Source organism: Callospermophilus lateralis, chromosome 4 (assembly GCF_048772815.1).
Source record: "Callospermophilus lateralis isolate mCalLat2 chromosome 4, mCalLat2.hap1, whole genome shotgun sequence".
NCBI lineage: Eukaryota > Metazoa > Chordata > Mammalia > Rodentia > Sciuridae > Callospermophilus > Callospermophilus lateralis.
Window position 1 is genome coordinate 80,997,739 of NC_135308.1, and position 25,099 is coordinate 81,022,837.

At 37.0% G+C, this 25,099-nt stretch overlaps 1 protein-coding gene across 1 annotated transcript in view; it reads right to left on the reverse strand.

Moving 5' to 3' along the window:
* Nucleotides 1-25,099, reverse strand: part of Dusp16 (dual specificity phosphatase 16) — a 93,973-nt gene that overhangs the window by 41,889 nt on the left and 26,985 nt on the right. The window contains exons 2-3 of the mRNA XM_076854135.1: nucleotides 5,708-6,300; nucleotides 4,535-4,673 (exon numbers count right to left, since the gene is read on the reverse strand). Of these exons, the coding sequence (XP_076710250.1) occupies nucleotides 4,535-4,673; nucleotides 5,708-5,935 (367 nt within the window). The 5' untranslated portion in view covers nucleotides 5,936-6,300. The remainder of the gene's footprint in view (nucleotides 1-4,534; nucleotides 4,674-5,707; nucleotides 6,301-25,099) is intronic.

The window sequence follows — 25,099 nt, forward strand, 5'->3', positions numbered from 1 at the left end:
GAAACAACTGAGAATGCAAAGTGGCATTACAGGAAGTTAGATAGGTAGGCAGAAATCAGCAGGGCCTTGAGAGTTAGTGGAGATTTTATAATTAAGAGAACTAATGCACATTATACTGGAATACTTGAAAAATATAAAATAGGACTGGGGAAATACTTCAGTGATCCAGCATTTGCCTAGCATGCTTGAGGCTGTGATTCAATCCCCAGCACCCCAACACAATAAGATATATTTTTTAAAAGCCCTATAAAATAAAAAGTAAAAATATCACTTTGGCATAGTGTGAACAATGAACTGGAAGGTGGCAACATAGAAGATGTGAGAAAACCAGTTAAAAGTTCCTAGGGCAGTCTGGGTAGATACAATATTGGCCTTAGTTGGTAGAAGAGGAAGACTTCTCAGACCCTAGCAGTCAAAGGAAAGATCTGGTGATCTAGTAATTTGTCTCAGTTCTTCTCTACTTTTTACAAAAAAAACTACTCTGGTTTCTTAATGGAGAACCCCCTCAAATATATGTTCATTCCTGAAATTTCTAATCATGCTTTCCCCCGCTTCAGAATGCCAAGGATCCCTTCCCCACTCAAAATCTTACTCATCTTTCCTGGTTCAATTAAAATTCCATTGCCTTAATCAAGCTTTCCTCAGCTTCTGCAGACTACACTGAACCATCCCTTATCACTAACTATATCATGCAATTTTAGCACAGATCATATGTTTCCCTTTATTTCATCCAATTTACCATGACTGTGTTTCTTCAAATTAATCACTAGACTCTCAAGAGCAGGGGCAAGCCTTTCACTTTTCTATTATTCCCATTTCCTAAAGCCAAGTTTAGAGCCCAACTGTAGAAGTACCCATCAAATACCAGGAGACTGAGTAAAAAGGCAGAATATGCCGGGAACTGGTATTTCTCTGGAACACACACAACACAATTGGGGGATAAGGGAAGACTGATGTTATTGTTGTCATCTAGAGTACTTTTGTTTGGCTTGTGCAAAACATCAGGATGAAGAAGCAAGAAACTATACTAGTCAGTTCTGCAGTCCATTTTTTTTTTCAAAGGACAGTCTTGGGCCTTGTGCCTTAGCCATAGGTAGCTGGCAAATGACATACACTGGCTTACCACACTGGAAGGTAGCAATTGGAGAAAAGATGATCCACTCTGTACAACATTACACAAAATGAGACTTAGAAGCAGAGGTAGCAAATATGTGGCAACCCATGAGCAAAATAGCATCTGTCCCCCCTCCCCAAGTTTTCTTGAGGTTTCACAAGTAAAATATTATATTTATTTAAGGTATACAATGTAATGACTTGATATACATATATACTGTGAAATATATATACACATATATGTGTGTATATATATACAAATATATATATGTGTGTGTATATATATATATATACTGTGAAATTCATAAAATCTGCATATAAGCTAATCTACATGTCAAATATTTATTGAAAACATACAAAAGTGCTAGGCCTTGAGGGTTATATGAAGATAATAAGGTCTGTTCCATACAAAACTAAGCCCACTGCAGTCCAGTAGAGCTTTCATGTATCCATGACCTTTCCTTCAGTAAGCCTTCACTTTTTATGTCCTGAAGGTAAGTCTGTGTCTCCTCTTGTTTGAGGGACACAGAGGTCACTAAGAGGCTATTTTCAGGCTGGAGTTGTGGCTAAGCGGTAGAGTGCCTGCCTAGCATGTATGAGGCACTGGGTTTGATTCTCAGTACCACATACAAGCCAATAAATAAGTAAAGGTCCATTAATAACTAATAAAAATGTTTTTTTAAAAACAGGCTATTTTCAATTTCTTAAAGAGTTTGCTTGTTCCCCTTCTCTGTACTAGTAAGAAAGCCCTAAGGGCATGAGTAGATCTCAGGCCACAAACTCTTCACTTCTATATCTAATGACCATAAAAGCCATCTCACATAGCTCATGCATTCCTTCTTTTCAAGGTGACCAAAAGTTCTAAATTGATGGAAAAATTACTCTAAGAAACAATGTTGTCTTCCAACTATCATATCGATACAAGGTTGATAAAATCTAACTGCCTGAAGCCATAGGGGCAGCTAATAATGCCCCTATGAAAATCATCTCAACATGAAAATCATCTCCAGTGACCTTATAACTTATAGTAGCCCCTGTGAGAAACTAGCATGCTTTACCACACTCATATTTCTCTCCAAGCAAAACATTTAAGAAACTTTTATCAATATGTCCTGTGTCTCACATTCCTGGCATGTTCTCTGAGCAGTTGGACCTTGGCCAAAAAACAAAAACAGGTTCCCAAGAATTGATGGTCCCACCTTCCCAAACATTGTTTTTTATTTTGTCCAATTTTTCTATCTACTCTGAGCAGTAGATTGACTCACCAAGAGAATTCCCATTGGTCAGAGGCTTTCGGCTAGATGGGGAAGCTTTTAACCATCCAGAACCCTTCTCTTAGGTGCCAAAAGAGACCTGACTGCTTAGAAAATCCCAAATAAGGTAATTTAGAACTAGAAATGATCTTCTAAAAGAAATACAAGATTCCACAGATGTGGATGGGGGTATGGGACTGACAATACAGTCAATGTGGTTCTTGAAGTTATCTCAGTGAATCTGTTTAGGCCTAGAAAATATTTCCTGCATTAAATGGGGATACCAGGGTGTCCTGGCTCAGTCATGTCATATCATGTGTCCTTAGAGTTGATTAAACTAATCAAACTACATCCTTGTTCTTCCTTATTGCCCAATCAAAGCTACACATAAATGATAAGAACTGTCCCAGAAAATAAAAGAATGCTCTTTGGTAAAGGAAGTAAAGGGCATATGAGAAGTTATGACACCTGTCCTAGAAACTCAACATGAGCTCACTCCTCTGCAGGGTGCTGCCTGGCTAAGCTGTCACGTCAGAACCTCCCATAAGGAAAAGGTATCTCATAATGATACCAATGGGGTAGAATGAAGCACATTTAGGCAATACCTTAGGAAAAACCCTGGTCTCACAAATTCCAAAGTAAAATCCCACACAGTGTTTAAAAAAGCATGAAATGAATGAGTAAACTTGTCAAAAGGGTTTAGTGGAACTAACAGTTGTCATATTTAACACACTTACACTCCATTAAAAGAGCTTCTATCAGGCTGAGAAGGTAGCTCATAAAGCACATGCTTAGCATGAGCAACACCCTGGGTTCAAACCTCAGCACCAAAAAAATTGCCTGTCCAGATGGACAGGATCTAGGGCTGGGGCTGGGGCTGTGACAGAGTGAGAGTGCTTGCTTAGGATGTGTGAAGCACTGGGTTCGATCCTCAGCACCACATAAAAATAAAGGAATGCTATCTAAAAAAGAGAGAAAGAGGAAGGATCTAATATTATTATTCTCCTTCACAAAATTCTATAAACTATATTTTATAAGAAGCAAACTTCACTTAAGGATACTCAGAGATTAAACAGAATCACAACATAAATTAAAAGTACAGCTATAGATAATCTGAGAACTGAAAAAACTATCCTTGTTCTTAGAGAACCGAAACAAAAGCTTATGAGAAACAACTGGAGACATAGAAATCTTATTTGAATCTGCCATTAAAAAGTGTTAACACACCAACAACTCCTGCCATCACTGTGGCTGAATTTGCCTGGCAGCAGCTTTATGGCAAGGCACTGTGCATTGGCAAACTACTTCCCACTCCATGAGTGAGTGAAGTGAAAGAACGGACTTCAGTAAGGTCCACAGAACAGGGGAAACAAGAAAAAGAACAGTCTGCTTTGGAATTCTATGAGATGGAACTACCACACTGCTCTCCCTCAGGACATTATAAAATATTTGGTTTCCGATGTTTTTTTATAAAATAGCTGTTTGCTTAGCATTTACTGAATTTTTTGCCAATTATAAAAACAAAATAAAAATACAGATGTAAATAAGGTTTAAAACAGTCCCCCTAATAATTAAAAGATATATTCTGTATATATTCTCTCCTATTTCCCTAATATCAAGAAAAAAATCTACTTTTAATAAGTCTGACACAGTAATATTGGTTTGGCTATTGCCACAGGGGTGGACACTAATGACAAGATCTGAGATGTAGATTATTGTTCTTATATCACAGGTGAATGAAAAAATCTCCAGACAGAAGCAACTGGCTCTGAACTGTCCATATGGGCACAGTGATCTATGTGGCACTTAAACACTCAATGAAAAGGCATTTCAGGGCTGGGGTTGTGGCTCAGAGTTAGAATGCTCGCCTAGCATGCATGAGACACTGGGTTCGATCCTCAGCACCACATTAAAAAAATAAAATAAGATAGAATAAAGATATTGTGTCCACCTATAACTAAGAAATTTTTTTTAAAAAGGCATTTCAGCTAGTTTAAAAGTACATTGCCCAATGTGGAATGACAGTATTCAAGTTAAGTGGAACTGTTACAACAATCAAAAGCTATAAATCATTCTATACACCACAGTTGTACTTTGAGCTGTGAATACTGTTTACTCATACAGTTCAATGAATTTCCAAGTCCTTTTCATTGTTATCATAGCCTTACCTGCAAGCAGGTGAACAGAGGTGAAGCTCTTCTCCAGTTTACCCAGAAGTACAGTGAGAAAGCAGTCTGATGATAGAGAAGCAACATCTTGGGAACTCTGATCATAAACTACCACCTTCTGACTGCAATCAATGTCAACCTGAAATGCAAACAGAAGGCTTGTTAGGAAAGAAGGCTAGAAAAACAATCTCATAAACCCCTGGCAGAATAGGATCTCACATTTACTGGTGCTGAATCAAATAAATGATACTGTTTTCAATTAATAATTTTTAAAAATGAGATGCAGTCAATATATTAAATAAAGTTAGGACACAAATGATTTAAATGTTTGTAAAAATCAACTTTTTAAAAAATTATTTATTTCTTAGTTGGACACAATATCTTTATTTTATTTATTTATTTATTTTATGTGGTGCTAAGGATCGAACCCAGAGCCTCACACGTGCTAGGTGAGCACTCTGCCACTGAGCCACAATCCCAGCCCCCAAAAAATCAACTTTTAAAAGGCAAAAAATTGATGCTATTTTTATGTAGATGTGCCCCAAACTCCTTGGTTTTAAATCCTTGACACTATAAAATAGTAAAGTTAAAAAAACAAATAATATGCAAAATAAAAAATAGTAACCCTTGACCTAAAGAAATATTTTTAAATCGTTCCTACATCACAACCATGAAATCAGCTGTTTGTTAAAATTAAAAGCTAAGCTCATTTTTTATCCTTGAAGAAAATAAATAGCCTTCCCTATCACATTGATGACATTTCAGTATTTCAGGAATAACTTCCCCAAACATAATACCCCTAAGTCTTGACCAATATCACAGGTAAATGTTATCAAATATAAAAAAGCACCTCTAATAATTAGTTCCTACTTTTTTCTAAAGCACTTGAAAAAAACAACTTACTTTTCAATGAATTTGTAGTCAGTACAAAAAAGTTTAAATTGAGAAAACAATTTCAGCAAGCATTAATAGGGAAACATAACACCTGTCCAAATTAGAGAAAGTTAACTCTTCTGTGTAGTTTAAATATTCTTAAATTTAACAATTCAACTGCAAATTATTCAACCAAAACTTCTTCAAATTACTTTCTCCACTTAAAAAGAAGCTTCAATTAACAATTATTCCCCAGTAGTATGTCCATTTATTTTAAAAAGGCAAAAAAAGAGTCTTTACCTTATGTTTCGCTGAATGCTGGATAAGTTCTGTAATTAACACTTTGTCCTGTTGCAACCTTCGCTTCATAAGCTTGGAGCAGTTGATATTAATGGCTTCCAAAATGTGGGATGTATTGTATTCTACAAATGGCCGGCTATCAATTAGCAGCACTTTTTCCGTTCCACTTTCCAGCAGAGCCACCAACCTCTCAGTAACAATTTGAGTTCCAATCATCTCATGGGCCATGACAACAATAAGTCTTCTTTTTCCACCTCCTTCTTTAATTTGCCACGATGATGTAATGGTGGTGTGCTCAAAGGCTCAGCCACTCCATTGTACTAAAAATGTATGAGGTCAGGCTGGTGGTGACTGGCAAAAGGAGAGTTAAACCCATTTTCAGCAAGAGCCCTCCAACTGAATGTCTCTTTCTCTTTCCCGTTGATGTGCTCTTGCAAAGGACTCCTTCCACAAAGCAGCCCCTCACATTTGATTCATCGAGAGATGACTGGAATAACCATTCCACAACAAAAGATGCTTTGGGGCAGCCAGTGCATTACATCATTCTTTACCTTTGCTCCCTCGCTCCAACAGCTTTACACTGGACTGACAGCCTACACGAAGGAAGGAAGAAAGAAAACAAAACATGGAGTCAGGAAAAAAAAAAAAAAAGAAAAAAACATCAGAGTAGAGAGGGTATATGATTCATAATATTTACTCCATTAATCTAAATCCATCATTAGTGTGCTATTTTATTTGAACAAAAAGGATAGGTATGGTTTTGAGAAAAAAACATGCTAGTGATAATTGAACTTTACCTCAAAATGGAAAAACTTCAAGAAAACATGAATATTCACGAATTGGAATCACCTGGAGACCAGAAATAAATGACTTGTATAAAATTAAAGAATTATAAAGAACAGCTTGAAGTATTATTAGTTCAACTGGGTTTCTTCCATTTTATTTATCTATTTCTTGAAAAGAGCACATACAACAGCCTAGGACTAAGTTAGCAATTCCATATTATCAAGACAAAAAAATCTTTTCTGATAACTTAAGAATTACTGTGATGAGTGGTGGTAGTAGGGGGGTGTGCTTGTGCACAAACTACAGGCTGCAAAAAGCAACCCCTAGAGAAGAGAGGAAAATAGGAGGTTGGTTAATTGTATTTCAGCTACCTTTTAAGGAAGAAGGACAAAAAACATTGAAATGCTTGTTATAGCAACTGTGGAACCAACTGCTGGGGACTTGTGATGCACCCAGCTCCACTGGAGGCAGTCTCGAAGTTATGATCCTGGTCTGTCTCTTTCCTGTGAGCTGAACTAGACCCAGAGTTCCTTGATCTGTGTAAGCTTACCCTTCACCTTCTTGTGCCTCATCCTCAAGAGAATCAATGACTTCCAGCCTTAGAAAATTTTATTCATTAACCAGGTACTCTAAGTCAGCTACCCAAACAAATAGAACCTTTAAAGATGGACCCAGTGCCTCCCCTGTTCTTACCAAATGCCTGTAGTCAATCATTTCCTGATTAACATTTATTGGAGTTTGGTGCCCATGATTTGGACCTGACCCTGACCTTCAATATTCTCTGATTCCTATTTCCCTTGATCCATCTCTGCTTATAAGAAATCATCTGCCACATTAAACTGTGTCTACTGTTGACATTCAACCATCAAAGGATAAACTAATTGATGGCAAAGATTTGGTATTACATTTCTTATTTCCACTGTGCTATAAATCTAAGGTGATCCATTTATGATATTACAGTAAAACCCTCCTTGTTCCAAAAACAATTTAAGACTCTAAATAAATATCTGATTAACTGATTTCATATCAGGATGACAGAGTCTTCAAACTTCTTTGGGTCATATTTTCTTATTTTATACTTACAAATTTGAGAAGTGCCCTTGCCATTTACTGGTTATGCAACTTTGAACAAATAATATAACCTATCTAAACCATTTTCCTCACCTACAAAATACAGATGTAATAGTGGCCTTGTTTCCTCACCAAAAAAAAAAAAAAAAAATTGTTCTGAGGACAAAATTATCTAATTTATTTAAAATTTATAGGTAAAAAAAACAACTACACATCAAATAGAAAAGGGAGAGGAAAATGTTCTAAATGCACTGGTAAACAAAGCTGGCTTACATCTGGAATTTTAAAAAGGTATCACACAGCAAATAAAACCAGAAATAATTTTACCCTGCTACAGTGCAGCTGCAACCTCTCTCACAAAGCCTGACAGATGGGAGTTGAAGGCACCTGAGAAATCTTCTTATACACTCATTTTACAAATCAGCTGTATTTAATATAAAATGTGTCTATGTCTTGTCTTCCAGGAAACAAATTTCATTACACTAATGAATTTAGTTTTAGTATAGCTTTATATCAATGAGGTACATAGTCATCTCTAATTTCAAGGGAAAAAACTAGAGCAGAGAATTTGATAATTAAGCCCTGGCCAATCAAATAATAAACTTTCACAAAGCACCTACCAAGCATCTGTCAAGTCCTGATTGCTCGGTGACACCATTCTCTGCAAAGTAAGGTCCTATACTCAGATTGTCTGACTCCCAAATCAGGACTTCTGCTACTGGGTTACCCAGTTTTTCCCTAAGTGCCTGATCCCATAATGGAACTGGACTGGGAAAGAATAACTTGACTTGTCCACAAGGGTGCCTGGGTGGCACAGAAAGTAGAAATCTGAGAAAAAGAGCAAGTTGATTCCAACAATGGCACTGAGTCTCTGGGTCTGATTGGCTCCTCTCAATGATAAAATCCGGATGGGACAAAGCAGTGATCTAGGTTAGCGGATCAAGGAACAAAAGGAGAGAGAAACAGAAAACATGCAAAAGTTGGATTGGGAAACTATCATCATTGCTCCCTTCTGCAGGCAGTTATGCAGAGCAGAAAATGATCATTCCTCCCCAGACAACCAGGCAGCAGTGACAGACACAAATTGACTCTAAGATGAGGACATAACTGAAGCAAAGGATTCAAAGTGAAGTGAGAATTAAGTTACATGCTTTCAAGTGTTGTGCTGAGGCCAGCTGGAGCCCTCCTAATACACCTTCATGGCCAATGTCTGATTTTCTGTAGTCCTAAATTAATTATGCAAGAGGCACAGCCTGCCAAGGGTTTGTGGAGGATGAGGTAACAATGGCCTTAACCTTGTTTATTAAGAATTCTGGTTAAGGGGCTGGGGTTGTGGCTCAGCGGTAGAGCACTCGCCTAGCACATGCGAGGCCCTGGGTCTGATCCTCAGCACCACATAAAAAAATAAAGGTATTATGTCCAACTACAACTAAATAAACAAAATATACTCATCCTTGGTTACAGCTCTAAAATTTTTCTCCATTTACCTGAAGAATGTCAGTACTCCAAGATCAGAGACCTGTCTGTGACCGTTTTGCTTTCAAAATCTTTTGCACCAAGTGGAATTTAAAAGATGACAAGAAAACATTTGCAACATCACCAAGCAAACCTTAACCAAAATTTCTACAAGAAGTTCGTAGATTCTTAGACTGAATCATAAAAACCCAACATACACATAACAAAATCCAGGGCAAACAGGTTTTGCATTTACTTAGCCAATTGTTAAAGCTATAACTAATTTATTCCCATTTTTAACAGTCATAGATCAGAAAAATAAAGTCTAAAATATGTATGTAACATGCATATGTACAGTTTGTGTCCGTTATATTTGTTAGAAATTTGTTGAAACTTCAATATATTTAAATGAAAAATGAATATATTTTCAAAATGCTCACCATCTCTAGCAATCAGAGAAATGCAAATCAAAACCACCCTAAGATACCATCTCACTCCAGTAAGATTGGCAGCCATTATGAAGTCAAACAACAATAAGTGTTGGCGAGGATGTGGAGAAAAGGGTACTCTTGTACACTGCTGGTGGGACTGCAAATTGGTGAGGCCAATTTGGAAAGCAGTATGGAGATTCCTGGGAAAGCTGGGAAAGGATCCACCATTTGACCCAGCTATCGCCCTTCTCGGACTATTCCCTGAGGACCTTAAAAGAGCGTACTATAGGAATACTGCCACATCAATGATTATAGCGGCACAATTCACAATAGCTAGACTGTGGAACCAACCTAGATGCCCTTCAATAGATGAATGGATAAAAAAAAATGTGGCATCTATACACAATGGAGTATTATGCAGCACTAAAAAATGACAAAATCATAGAATTTGCAGGGAAATGGATGGCATTAGAGCAGATTATGCTAAGTGAAGCTAGCCAATCCTTAAACAAATGCCAAATGTCTTCTTTGATATAAAGAGAGCAACTAAGAACAGAACAGGAAGGAAGAGCATGAGGAAAAGACTAACATTAAACAAAGATGAGTGGGGGGAGAGAAAGGGAGAGAGAAGGGAAAGCATACGGAAATGGTAGGAGACCTTCAATGTTACACAAAATTATAAGAGGTTGTGAGGGGCAAGGGGGAGGGAAAAAAAGGAGAGAATTGAACAACAGCAGAGGAGGTAGAGAGGGAAGATGGGAGGGGAGGGGAGAGGAGGGGGGAGAGGAGGGGATAGGAATGGTAGCAGAACACAACAGTCACTAATATGCCATTATGTAAAAATGTGAGTGTGTAACCAATGTGATTCTGCAATTTGTATTTGGGGTAAAAATGGGAGTTCATAACCCAATTGAGTCAAATGTATGAAAGATGATATATCATGAGCTCTGTAATGTTTTGAACAATCAATTTTAAAAAAAAGAAAAATGAATATATTGAAAATGTTCCTCAAATCCTTATCCAGATCTCAATCTTGCCCTCTAAATTGTAACCACTGTAATATTTTTTTCTGATTTCTTCCAAAGTTTTTTTTAATTAATACAAATTAAAGCAAATATATATTCTTTTCCTCTCCTCTATTCAAATGGTTACACAGCATATGCAGTTTTTGCATCTTTCACTCAACACTCCAATTTGATTTTTTTCAACATTTTATCAGAAAATGAACCAGTTTATATATCCATGGGTCTTTCATATGTGTCCCTATATCTAAATAAAACATGTATAACAGACAATTCCCCCATACACCCTAGAATTACATCTGTTCAATCAGCTGTTTACCAGGGTACCTAAAAGCTAAAGAGTACTTAATAACAATGTGCTCAGAGGGTCATCAAAGTTTTTTATGGCATCTTAATAAGCAAACATCATCTATAACTACTCTAACGTAAAGCTAAAATGAGATCGTATACATTCATAGCATTAAGGAAACTCACTCTCTCAAATGATACCCTAAAGTCAATAAGGCAATATTTATCATATTTAAGACTACTAACTTAACCAGGGCTACCCAAGAAATAATTGCAAAGTATCCCATGTTCATAAATAAAATATTTAAAATTATTTACCCAGGGATAAAGACACAACATTTTAGTATAACAAAATGATCAAAAACAAAATCAGAGTAAAGAAATGCCATTTCTAGTATATTTTACATTTGAGCAGGACACTTATGTTTTATTATATAGCATTTAACATTAATAAGTTAAATATGGAATTTTAATTGGAATATACAATCTTTAAAGCTTTTCTGTGTTGTTATATATAATTTATTTTATGTTTTAGGATTCTACTCAGTTACCTAAGGAAATATACCTATGACTTTGAAATGGCAATCACTGGAGTTTTATGTGTTGAAATTCACTTTATATCCAACTTTGCAAAAATACAGTCTATCAATGAAGTATACTACTGAATTAGTTAAGTTTGAGAAGTTTATTTTAATAATGAGAACAAGGGGAGCCTGCTTTGGTTAAAAGAACAATCTAAAATTTGACTATAAAAGAATCAATTATTTGCCATTAAATTAACTAGCTAAGGGAAAAGATGTTTTGTTTGCTTGTTGCCTTCAGTTAGTGCCCAACCAGGATTTAAAAAAAAAAAAAAAGGTTTTAAAATAATTCTATTAAACATCTTCATCTTCAGATAAGACATTTTTCTTTTCAATTTAACACACACCCTCCTAACTTCTAAGTCAGTCTGACACTAGATACACTCCACTCAAAAAAGGCTGGGGGGGGGGTCCCTTTTGCTTCTACCCATGTATTATTTTTGGCCAAGAGCAATAGCTCCTCTGCCACTGGGCATTGCTGACCTAAAAAAACACACTCCTGAGGCCCACAGAAGGTGGGGTAAGGGACAAGGCTCCATACATTTCAAAGGATAGTCTGAAACAAGGGATCCATAAGGAGGCAGGGGTTCCTGCTCAAATCGGCACACCTCCATTCTAAATATTTTCTTTTACAAAAAGAAATTCTCAGGAGAAGGAAAAGGATCCTATGCTATGGGGTGCTTCAAAGACCTATTCTATGTGGAGAGGGATTTAGCTCTATTTGACTGGGCTAGAGCTCAATTTCCAATTCTCAGAGAGTTTATGAGAAGGATATAATCAGGTGAGAAATTTACTTTTGTTTAATTACAAGCCTGATTTAAATTTTTTCCCCTCAAATAAAATTGAAGAAACAGGCAACAAAATACACCAAACAGCCTTTCAGCAAAATACTAAATACCAACTTTCAATAACAGGAAAAAAAAAAAAAAACAACTTATCTAAAGCAGAAAAAAACAGTAGGCTATGTAGTCTTGAGGCAGGCAACAACACCACAAGCACCAACCTTCTTAATTCTACAGTGGTAAAGCAACTTTACCTCATATGCTGTGGTTTAACAGAAGACTAACAAATTCAGACAGTTGAATTTTGTAAATAAATTTCATTTGAAAAGAAAACAAAAAAATACCTTCATCAAAGCCAAGACAGCAATGACATAATTTGTTTTGGTTACTAGTGTCTTGACCATATTTTCTTACCCAAACTTGAGGACACATTGTTCTGACTAGTGATGGCAATAATGGAATATATCAAACCAAAGCTGTCTATATAGTATTACACAAGGAGACAATTAGCATAGTAAAACCTGCCACCTCTCATTGATACACCACACTGCTGAAAGCACCCACTCCGACCAGAAGCTCAGGCTTTTTACATATATCTCAAGGACCCACACATGAAAGCTGGAATAGCAGCCAACCTACAAAGATTGGCTATAATACAATGCCATTACTTTTAGACACAGGCCAGTCCATGCAAAGGCCAGATCTGTAGAAGCCTTCACTGAGTTTCTGCCAGCAAAGAGCACCATGTTCTTGGAACTGGATCAACTGGAGTCCATGTCCTTCAGTGTACTGCTTCTTGCATATTACGCTCACCCATTTCACCAGCCTCCATTCCCTGATTAACCTGAGCTCTCCTACTTCTCTCCCTAAATTCCTCTTTTCCCCTGCCACTACATGTCTATCCTATACATACCCTTCCTGCACCCAGTGGTCCCTGACTCTTCTATTTAACTGTCTCCTCCTTTTGGGTGCCCTGACCCAAAACTAAGGATCCTCCTACCCACTAGAAGAGCATGAGTATAGAGGTAGTCTTAGGGAGGAGGAAAGGAAAAATCCCTGGATAGAGACATTAAGCGAGAAGAAACACGTTCAATTAAACAGGTTTAATCTCAGAGCTGAACAGAAAGTATCTTGGAAAGATATTTATGATAAAGGTAGGTGGGAAATAGGAGAAGAGAGATTCAGAGCAAGCCAAACAGAATCAAGATGGGGACAACTTATGCATTCTAGTTTTTTTCATCATGTCAGACTGTTGTAACTCATTCAATTAACGGGTAGTTATGTGGGCACCTAATAAGTGCCAGGCACTACCATGAAAATGCAACAATAAACAATAATTGCTCATTATAATCTACAACTATAAATGTATTACCTAGTTACAAATTAAGGAGGTTAAAAATTGCCCTCATAAAGCTTCTAATTTAGTGACAGGGTACTGTAACAAAATACCTGAGATAATTAACTTATAAAGAAAAAGTTTTATTTTGGCTCATAGTTTTGGAGTTTCCAGTCCAAGACTGGGCAGATCCAATGCTTCGAGCCTCTGGTGAGCACATTAGAAGGCAATGGCTGGGAATGTGCAGCAAAGGGATCACACATCATGGATGAAAAGAAGGCAGAAGACTGGGGTCCCACAATCCCCTTCAAGGTCACACTCCAAATGACCTGATGTCTTCTAAGTAGGCCCCACCTCCTAAAGGCTCCACCACCTCCCAACAGTGCCACCCTGGGGAATAAGGCTTTAACACCTAGACCTCTGAGGGATAATCAAAATCCAAACTATAGAGCTGAGAGTGTTGCTCAGTGGTAGAGCACTTGCCTAGCATATGCTCAGCCTGGGTTCAGTCCCCAGCACCACAAAAATAATAGTTAAACAAAATCCAAACTATAGGTGATACATATAAACAACAACAACAACAACAATAGCAAAACAACATTCTGTGTGATTGGTTGTGGTTAAGTGCTATGGAGAGAAAAAATAAAGCAGGAAATAAAGAAGGGGTATTAAGGAGGTTAACTACAATATTCAGAGAAGGCCTTACTTTGATGATATCATTGAAGTAAAGATTCCCAAGAGGTGAGAGAGCAAGCTACGTGGATACCTGGAAGACTAGCTCTCACTATGTCAAAGTCTTGATTGAGACCAACAAATAGAATAACCAAAACAATGCCAATTTGAGCAAATGCCAATAGAAGATGAGGCAGATATTCAGTCTTTCTTCAAAATGATAATTTTATATATTAGAAATTATTCATTTCCAGGCAACTGAATCTTTAATATTTTAATATACATAACACACACACAGAAACACACAAAAGTTCAGCAGTTTCTTCCTTTACTACCTCAAAGGGAGAAGCTGTGGTTCCTACATTAGTGTATTTCTTGGCTAAAATAATGAAAAGAAATACTGTAACAAGAAAAATTACTATGAACATTAAGTACAACTCTTCCAACCCCACAAAGGTTTATATAATGAGAGTCCTGATTTTATAGTATGGAATATAGTAAAATATCAATGACATCTTAAGGAAGATGTATGTTTGAAAAAATCTACATAACAAGAAAGTAGTTTAAAGGATTTTCATATTAGAATAATAAAAATGCTTTCCTAGTGTCTTTGTCAAAAGATGGATCAAATACTTAACACAAGGACTTTTAAGTTAGATTACTGTATACCAGAGGTGGTAACAGTAATGTAAATTTATAATCTTCATCCATATGCACCACCTTTACCCATTTCATTCCCAGGGGAAAAAAAAGATCTACTATGTGAAAGATGTGTGTACTTTCGTGCACAGATTACTAAAAGTACTAAGATCAGTGCAAATGTCTGGATAATTGGAACACAGTCTAACAGGAGAGAGGTTATAATTTTTCCAAAGGCTCTAGGAGAAATCAATGGAATACAATTAGAAATCACAAATATCAAACCTCTCACCCATCTCCACAAGAGTCCAAGTTTATAATAGTTAATATCCCAAAATTTTATGTATTTCAAATCTCACAAAATAAGTAAAACTATAATACTGAACTATATTCTCTCCTGCAGATAATTTCTAAATGGTTTACAAAGATAATTCCAAAATGATTTACAAGAAAATTCTTCACTTTTCAGGTGAAACACACATGAAATATATTGGAAAAGGCCAATATGTGTTAAGAAGGGGGACTAAGTTAATTAAAAATTATGGTAAATCCTTCAACACACTATCATGCAACATTCAAAAATGATGGTTGCCTGTTAACATCTTAAGAGCACACTTTTTGACACCCAGGGATGGTCATGATATATAAAAGAGAAGTAAATCGGGCACAGAACAGTTACATAAAGTAGAACCTCAAATACCCACTAAGTATAAACACATAGGATGTAGATATATATTTTATATGCACACACAAAAAAAACATAGTATAGTTTTACTTAGGTGATTACAAATAATTTTTACATTATTTTCCGTAACCTCGGAAAGCTTAAAAAGCATTAGTAATGGGCATGGTATAAACAGACCAGATACCAGCACCAGGCCTGCTGTAATTCCTCTTCTTAGAACTGTTGAGAAAGTATGGAATAGGGCAGGATAAGTAGAGGAAGGAGAAGCTGTGCTCCATTTGTGTACAATGTGTCAAAATGCATTCTACTGTCAGGTATAACTAATCAGAACAAATTTTTTTTTAAAAAGAATTCATTTAGGGCTGGGGGTACATATCAGTGATAGAGAAAACACCTAGCACATAATGCCCAGCACCACACACAAAAAAAGAAAAACAGAATTCTTTTAAATAGCAATAAGGTTTTTTTGGGGGGGGGTGATAATGTGAAAATTAAATTTTATTTTTATATGTTTGTGGTTCAAGGAATTAAACCAAGGGTTTTGCATATGCAAAACATATGCTCTACTACTGAGCTACACTCCCAGCCTACCAAAAATTAAATCACTTGTGACTATTAACATGAATTTTTAAACAGGCCAGTTAAGGTATGACTCTTAATACAAAGCTTTCTTCTATATCCAAAGAATTTATAGTTAATTGTTTCATAATTACTGTATTCTTAATACTCTTAAATTATGTTTCAGTCGATAAAGTTTCCAAAATAAATTTGCTTAAGGCATCACAAATGCAATTCAGTGTAACTTATAACTTTTCACTGGAAAAGTACAAATTCCTCCAACAAAATATATGTAAAAGGCTTAGGTCACTATTGTCAGCTTCTAAGTAGACATGCACAACAAGGCTTGAACACATTCCAGGCATGGCCTTCAAGCCCAGACCACACCTGCTTCCAAGGCCCTAGGGCTAAAAATAACTCTGAGGCCTCAAAAATGGGACACCAGCCAGGCCCAGGGGTAATGCAGGCCCCTTGCTCAGCTCCACTACCAGTAAAAGCAGAAGCTACAAAAGTTAATACAATCACTAAAAACTCTACCCCACAGGCTTCCTTCTCCCAAGGTTTCTGGGCCAATCATCTACAGTCCAGGCCTGCTCAGGTTCTTTGCTCCTTGGAACCAAAACTAATCCTAGGAATTAAAAACAAATGAGGTTTTATGGTGTACTGTTTCTTAAAAAAAAAAAAAAAAAAGATTGCTGTGGACTATGAATCAGGAGACTTTGTTCCTAGTTAACTCCTCTACTAACATGCTAATGCATACAGATGGATCACTTGACATCACCAAGCTTGTATTTTCATAGTTGCAAAATGAGGAACCTGGTCATCACTAACAACAGAGGATTGTTTCAACTAAAAATATGAAGATATTGCTGTAAGTTTAAGATATTGCTTAAAGTGCCATTATAGGAGAGTACCAGGGCCGATTTGATCATTAAGCAGTCATGTTAATGTCCAGGCTGGGGATATAGCTCAGTTGGTAGAGTGCTTGCCTTGCATGCACCAAGGCCCTAGGTTCAATCCCCAGCATCATAAAAAAAAAAAAAAGAAAGAAAAAGAAAAAAACTAATGTCCCACAAAACATAAATTAAACAGGCAACTCTAAGACATTAATAGTTTCACAACCATCATGGCAACTGTTATAGATAATTCCTTTTATGGTAGGGGATTTCCAAGGCTTCCTCTGAAACAACAACTTCTCTGCCAGTCCCATGGTATGCAGGAGCCTCCTCTGGGACTCATTACTGTATCATGTAAGGAAAAAAGAAAGGGAGGCCAGGTGGCAGAGGAAGTTGGTGGCCATAGCATCACTGTTTGCTCAACTCCAGGATCCTAGGCTGTGCAACTAAATCCCTGTATCTGTCTTCACACTTCCCTTCTGGGGCACTAAGAGTTAGTGACATCAGGAAGCTGAACCGCAAAGGTCCTCAGAGACAGAGCCAAGTCCAGGGCTGGAGAATCACAACATCAAGAGGAGGAGACAAAAGGCTGGCAAAGCATCCCAAGATGGGAACTGGAAAATCCTCTGGTCCCTCAATTACTTGTTCCACAAGTAATTTTCATTCTTGTTTCATCACAATTTGGCCCCATCACATCATCCAATTGCAATTTGTGTCTTTTCCTAGAAGCTGTGCTTCCCCATCTCACCCCTTTTCTTCTTTAAATTCCTCTTAATTTCTCTATGATTATAGCAGAACTTCTTCCTAAGGTTAAGCCTTTATCACTGATTTGTTTTGTTTTGGGGAAAACTGCCAAAGCCCTTGATGTATTGTTACTACAACAAGTGTTAAAAGTTTGTATGTGGAATGTCTCCCAAAGGCTCAGGTGTTGAAGACTTGGTCCTCAATGCAGCAATGTTCAGAGGTGAGGCTTTTAGGAAGTGATTGTATTATGAAGGCTCTGATCATCAATGCAGTCAAAGCTGAATGGACTACTGGAGGTGGTAGAAACTACAGGGGGTGCAACCTAGTTGAAGTGGGTAGGGATGTGCCCTTGGGGCTCTATCTTGTCTTCTGTCTGCCTCCCTGCACAAAGACACAAATTCTCAGGGTTTTTCCACACTAGGTCATTTAGAAAATGAACTTGTGAATTATTTTTTTATAATTTAGTGTTCAAATTCATAAACTGGAACATGACCTCTGTACATGTGGACAAAAATGGCTTTACAAAAAAGTCTGATTAGCACATGGGCCAGCAGTCAGCAGTTCTGCTCTCTGCTCTGCCCTCTTCCTTCTCCCACCAGCCTTGGGTGAGCCAATGGTTCTCCTTTCAGTTGAAGACAAACTTGATAGAGAAGGAACTCCAAAGAGAAATGAGGAAAGCCATAATTACAAGTCTCCTATGTCAGTTCCCAGTAACTCTATTAGTTAAGTTTTTTAAAGGATTTCACAAATAATTTGAATAGTAAAATGAATAAGTAATGAATTATATCTCACAGAAAATAAATACCAATGAGTCCATCTTTGTGTGAAAGCACATTCCTGTAATCTCACTGATTTGGGAGACTGAAGCAGGGGGATCACACATTCAAGGCCAACCTCAGCAACTTAATGAGGCACTTCACAACACTGCGAGACCCTATCTCAAAAGATGGGGTCTCAATCCTGGTGGTAATAAAAAAAATAATACCAATGACTCCAAAGAAAGTAAAGATTTCCCACAAAACACCTGCCCTGCAATGCAAGTCAGAGAGGTTGGCATTTCTGTTTGCTATTCTTTTGTTTTTCTTCCTTTTTAAAGACGTCATTCTGTCATCTTTACATTGTATTATACTTTGATTTCTATAAATCCTTAAGATTAGGTTCAGGCATGCCACATGCAGCAACAAACACCTTTCTACCCAAGTCTTAATTTCCTACTCTGAAAAACACCAGCATCTGCACTGGTTTAAATTTAATTAACTTAGGCTTCAAAACCAATGTATGGCAATGTGGAAAAACAAGACAAAGTCTCCAACATTAACTGAATAAATAGATAAAAAATGACATTTTGAAGAAATATAAAAAGATAGCATAAGCCAGGCGTGATGGCACATGCCTGTAATCCCAGCAACTCAGGAGGCTGAGGCAGGAGGATCACAAGTTCAAGGCCAACCTTAGCAACTTAGTGAGGACCTAAACAATTCTGCAACACCCTATCTCAAAATAAAAAAGGCTGGGGATGTAGCTCAGTGGTAAAGTGCTTCTTGGTTCCATCCCCAGTACCAAAAAAAGAGAAAGAAAAAAAAAAAAAAAACATGCTAGAAGTATGTACAGTAAGTCAGAGAGAAGTTTCTGGGGAAAATGTAAATTTCAAGGGGCATTTTGAGGGAAAAAAGGGACATGAACTTCCAGAGAGTACAAGAAAAAAAAAATTACAAATAAAGTTAATATATGAACAAAGGTAGAGGCAGAGCAAGTTGTGCACAGATTTTCCTGGTTGAAGCACAGATTGTACCAATGAGTAAAAAAATAAAATGTGGTGGAAGGGGCCAGCTAAGAAAGCATGCTGAAAGGCTAAACCCGTTGAAACCACTGTAAGCTTCATAAAAATAATGTGAGGACATCGCTGGAAGAATTTCACTTGGGTAACTATTTACAATGGATTGAAATAAGAAGAATATGGAAATAAGGAGCCTAGCTACAGCCCAGAGGGCTTTAGTTGTCTAAGAATGGACTCTGCCTAACTATAAAACCTGACAAGAAAGGAAAAAGCCAAGACACTGGAGACAGTCTATATGACTAGCACAAAATATGGCCTTATTAAATAACTTTCTTGGGTGAGCCCATGGTTCTCCTTTCAGTTTAACACAAACTTGATAGAGAAGGAACTCCAAAGAGAAATGAGGAAACCCGTAATTACAAGTCTCTTATGTCAGAATATTCCTGCATTAGCACAGGAACTTTGTGGAGACACCTTATATCCAAACGAAAACAGTATGTGGTGTGGGGATTGAACTGACATGTTCAGGGAGAATGGCTACCTAGACTACATTATAAAATTATTCAATCATAATAACATCTGGAAATATTTAACCTCCTATAAGCTAATAAAAGCAAAATAAGCATTATGTGCAGGTTCAAGCTTTCTTACATCACTACATATAAACCAGAAGAATTAGACATAATAAAAGGTTGAAATAAAGTAAATCAGAATATAAACAGAAATGGACTCTGAATGTTGTCACAATGATTGATTTTCTTCTACATATCTTTCTGTTATTTTCAAGTTGTTTTGTGTGTGTGTATATATGTATACACAAAACTTTCATAACAGGAAACATATTTTATATAAACACATGTATAGGTACACATATACGTATTTTATACATTTTTTCCGTGTGTGTGTGTGTGTGTGTGTGTTAGTCAGCTTTACATCACTGTGACTAAAATACCTGATGAGGAGGAAAAGTATATTTTGGCACATGGTTTCAGAGGTGCGGCCCATAGTCAGTCAATGCCAATGCTCTTGGCCTAAGGTAAGGCAGAGCATCATGGCAGAAATGCATGGAGGAAGAAAGTTTCTCAGCTCATCACAGCTAGGAAGCAGAGAGAAAGAGAAGGAGAAAGGGCCACAGGGAAGATGCACCCTTCAGGGGCATGACCCCAGTGACCCACACCCCACATACCTATAGTTACCATCCAGTTAGTCCTTTCAAATTAGGATGAATGGATTAGGTTTCATAAGCTGATTACTCTACCTCCTGAATATTCCTGCATCAGCACAGGAACTTTGGGGGGACACCTAGTATCCAAACAATAATGATATGTGGTGTGGGGATTGAACCCAAGCCTCAGATGTGCTAAGCACATGCTCTAACAGAGCTATACTCCTAATTCCCAAATTCTTTAATCAGTCATAATTCATGCCATGCTCATGCTGTTCTGAGGAAGATGTGGAAACTGAAGTACTAGGGCCTATTCTCTGAATTAACTAATAAAAATTATTTGCGTAAGTAATTAACCAATATGAGTTTTAATACAGTATCATGGGATTCATCCTCCTATGAACATTAATACGAAAAATACTAAAGAAAAATTTTAAATACAATTACAAAATCCTTGATAAGCATGCTATGAGGTACAAGGTATTCATTCATGTGTATTCCATAAAAAGCAATATATGTAAATATAGTTCGGTACAGAGCAATGTTCCTTTTCCACATGAAAAAGTAGAAACAAAATCATTACAAATACAATAAGATTGCCACAAGTGAAACTTAACATAAAGCAGACCGTAAGATAGTCCATTATAAAGCTCAATGGCTTAAACACTAAAACATCTAATTTCACCTTCTTATCAAAAATACGGTCCATGGCAAAGACCCTAAGAATAGTGCTCACAAAGCTCCCCTGTTGAGTCCCTCACTAAACATATTCTCAAGTAGGATTAAAAGAAACATATGGGCATTTACTATCAACAAACTTAAGTACCACAAAATGCTAAGTAACAAGAGATCCAAAGGCCCTCTATATTCAGTAAAAGAAACACTTGGCTTTTTCCCTTACAAATAGTGGTGGGTGTTTTAATTCTGGGGTTGTGCACCTTACCTAATTTGTAGGATTCCAGGAAGAAAACATGGGTTAGGGAAACAGATGTGTGTTCATTTATTGATTATCGACTATGCTCAATTTAATATACAACAATTTCCTGTTTTTGTCTGATCACAAGAATTACATAGGAGCTTGATGAAAATGTCCATGTAGGCCGCCTCTGAAGACTGATTCTTGGGTCTAGAATAGAAATTGCAAGTTTACGTTTTTAAAAAATATCCCAGGAGCTCACAGGATCAGGCAATACGAAAAATATTATCCCAAAGACAGCTTTGGTCCTTCTCTCAATGTTCAATTTATTCAGTTGACAAAACCTGATTTTAGTCTCTCACTGGGGGACATAAAGGTACAAAAGCTGGAATAGAAGTCAGAGATAATCAAAATCTCATAGCTGAAAAACTTCCAGTTAGTCTACTACGTGTCATTTGATAAATTAATATTGTCCCTTTTACAAAATGTTAAGTATTTCACCATTTATCAGTGGTGGAAGAGAGACGAGAACTTCTAGAGAATAGTGTTTCTACAACCCTATAGGGCTTATCAAACATTTTGCAAATTTTAAGCAGTTTCCTGAAAAACATGGAAAGCAATGGATTTCAAAGATGAAAACTAATGTGCCCATTTAAACATTGGATGCATGTGGATATGAAGAAGGCTGACTTCACCAAAATGCCAGCCTTGGCAAAGTTATAGGAAGAAAGCCAGATGTGAAGCAGAGAATCTAAGAGTGAGGCAACAGCCATCACAGATCACCAGTAAAGGAGAAGGAACTCTGGATGCAAAAGCTTGTCTACTTCATTCGGTCACAGAAAGAATACAAGAAGGTAATTAAAGTATGTAAAAGAATACCATTTTATAAATTGAACATCTGCTAAAACTCAGGAGAGGATTAATAACTAATTAGTAACTAATCAGTAATTTTGAAACTTGGTTTCACCTGGGTAGCTCTTAAATATTCCAATGTATCTCAAACCTATAAATCAGAATCTCTAAAGAGTGGGAACCCTAAGATACCATCTCACTCCAGTAAGATTGGCAGCCATTATGAAGTCAAACAACAACAAGTGCTGGCGAGGATGTGGGGAAAAGGGTACACTTGTACATTGCTGGTGGGATTGCAAATTGGTGCGGCCAATTTGGAAAGCAGTATGGAGATTTCTTGGAAAGCTGGGAATGGAACCACCATTTGACCCAGCTATTCCCCTTCTCGGTCTATTCCCTAAAGATCTAAAAAGAGCATACTACAGGGACACTGCTACATCGATGTTCATAGCAGCACAATTCACAATAGCAAGGCTGTGGAACCAACCTAGATGCCCTTCAATAGATGAATGGATAAAAAAATGTGGCATTTATACACAATGGAGTATTACTCTGCATTAAAAAATGACAAAATCATGGAATTTACAGGGAAATGGATGGCATTAGAGCAGATTATGCTAAGTGAAGTTAGCCAATCCCTAAAAAACAAATGCCAAATGTCTTCTTTGATATAAGGAGAGTAACTAAGAACAGAATAGGGAGGAAGAGCATGAGAAGAAGATTAACATTAAACAGGGATGAGAGGTGGGAAGGAAAGGGAGAGAGAAGGGAAATTGCATGGAAATAGAAGGAGACCCTCATGGTTATACAAAATTACATACAAGAGGAAGTGAGGGGAAAGGGAAAAAAAAAACAAGGGGGAGAAATGAACTACAGTAGATGGGGTAGAGAGAGAAGAGGGGAGGGGAGGGGAGGGGAGGGGAGGGGGGATAGTAGAGGATAGGAAAGGTAGCAGAATACAACAGACACTAGTATGGCAATATGTAAATCAGTGGATGTGTAATCGATGTGATTCTGCAATCTGTATACGGGGTAAAAATGGGAGTTCATAACCCACTTGAATCAAAGTGTGAAATATGATATGTCAAGAACTATGTAATGGGGCTGGGGATGTGGCTCAAGCGGTAGCGCGGGTTTGATCCTCAGCACCACATACAAAGATGTTGTGTCCGCCGAAAACTAAAAAATAAAAATACTAAAATTCTAAAAAAAAAAAAAAAAAAAAAAAAAAAAAAAAGAACTATGTAATGTGTAATGTTTTGAACAACCAACAATAAAAATTAAAAAAAAAAAAAAAAAGAGTGGGAACCAAGCATTAGTATTTTTCACACAAACAGGTGGGAGAAGCAATTTGGTCACGCAATACTGTGATTCATCTCACTTATTACTTTAGGTTCATGTTTTATAATATGTTCTAAGTAGATTTTTTAGGTAAGAGATGAGTTCTCCATTGTTATAGCCCCTATATCTCAATAATAATAAAGCAGTGAAACAATTCACTTATGATATGCAACAAAACCAGAAGAATATGCTGGGCCAGAATCCCCTAATGGCTTAATAAAATAGTTTATGAGTGACAAAATCTAATTTTCAAATGTTCTTTACAGCATTGTTTAGATGCAGATAAGGTGAATCACACTTTTGTAAGTGTAACAAGAAGACTTTTAAAGGTTGAGAGGAAACAAGATAGAACTCAGATCTACCAGTGTATGCAAGTTAATAAATAGCTTCATCCCAGGAATTTCCCTTTATTAAAAGCTAATCAGGTTGGGGATGTGGCTCAAGTGGTAGTGAGCTCTCCTGGCATGCGTGAGGCACTGGGTTCAATCCTCAGCACCATATAAAAATAAAGATATTGTGTCCACTTAAAAAAAAACTAAAAAATAAATATTAAAAAAAAAAAAGCTAACCACCATTACAAGGGCATGTGATCCTTCAAAATTCCTCTCTAGTCCCATTCTGTAAATGTTAAATAAGATGATGATGGAAACCAGAATTGGGGCCTCCAGTCAATCTATATCACATCAAATAAAGGACTCCCTACCTTTCCCAAGTTTGGGCCAATAGTTATTTATTTTAAAGAGGGGGTTATTCAAATGGAGTCAGTTTTTATTCATAAAATTTTACTGATATCCAAGAGAAGAAACACTAGGCTAAAAAATGTACATTCAGGCTGGGGTTGTGGCTCAGCATTAGAGTGCTCGCCTAGCACATGCAAGGCCCTGGGTTTGATCCTCAGCACCACATAAAAATAAACAAACAAAATAAAGGTATTGTGTACAACTAAAAAAATATATTTTTAAAAAAAAATGTACATTCAACACATCTAATTGTGGTTCATTTATACAACTGTTCTCAAGCATCTGTATAGTATAAGGCTTTTTGGTCCGCTAAATTTGGTGGGCATTTCATAAAAGAAATAAGATTTGTACATAGATAACTGCAAGATTCCCGTGATAGTACTGCAAGAGCGGGAAAGAAACAATTTCCAGAGACACTGTCCGGAAGTCAAGGAGGTAGTGATAAATCTACCTGAACTACATATAGTTACTCTGGATGTCTCCTACTTCAACTCCTTAGGGTGCTACACAGTCTCTTTATACTCACAAATAACCTCTGGCCAAGGGAAGTTTGGAAGAAGTGGGAAGGGAACCTCATTGCCAGCAAATTTCTACTCATTGAAGAGGATGATCCCTAAAGGCTGGCTGCTTCCTGCCAGGAAGGCACAATCCATCT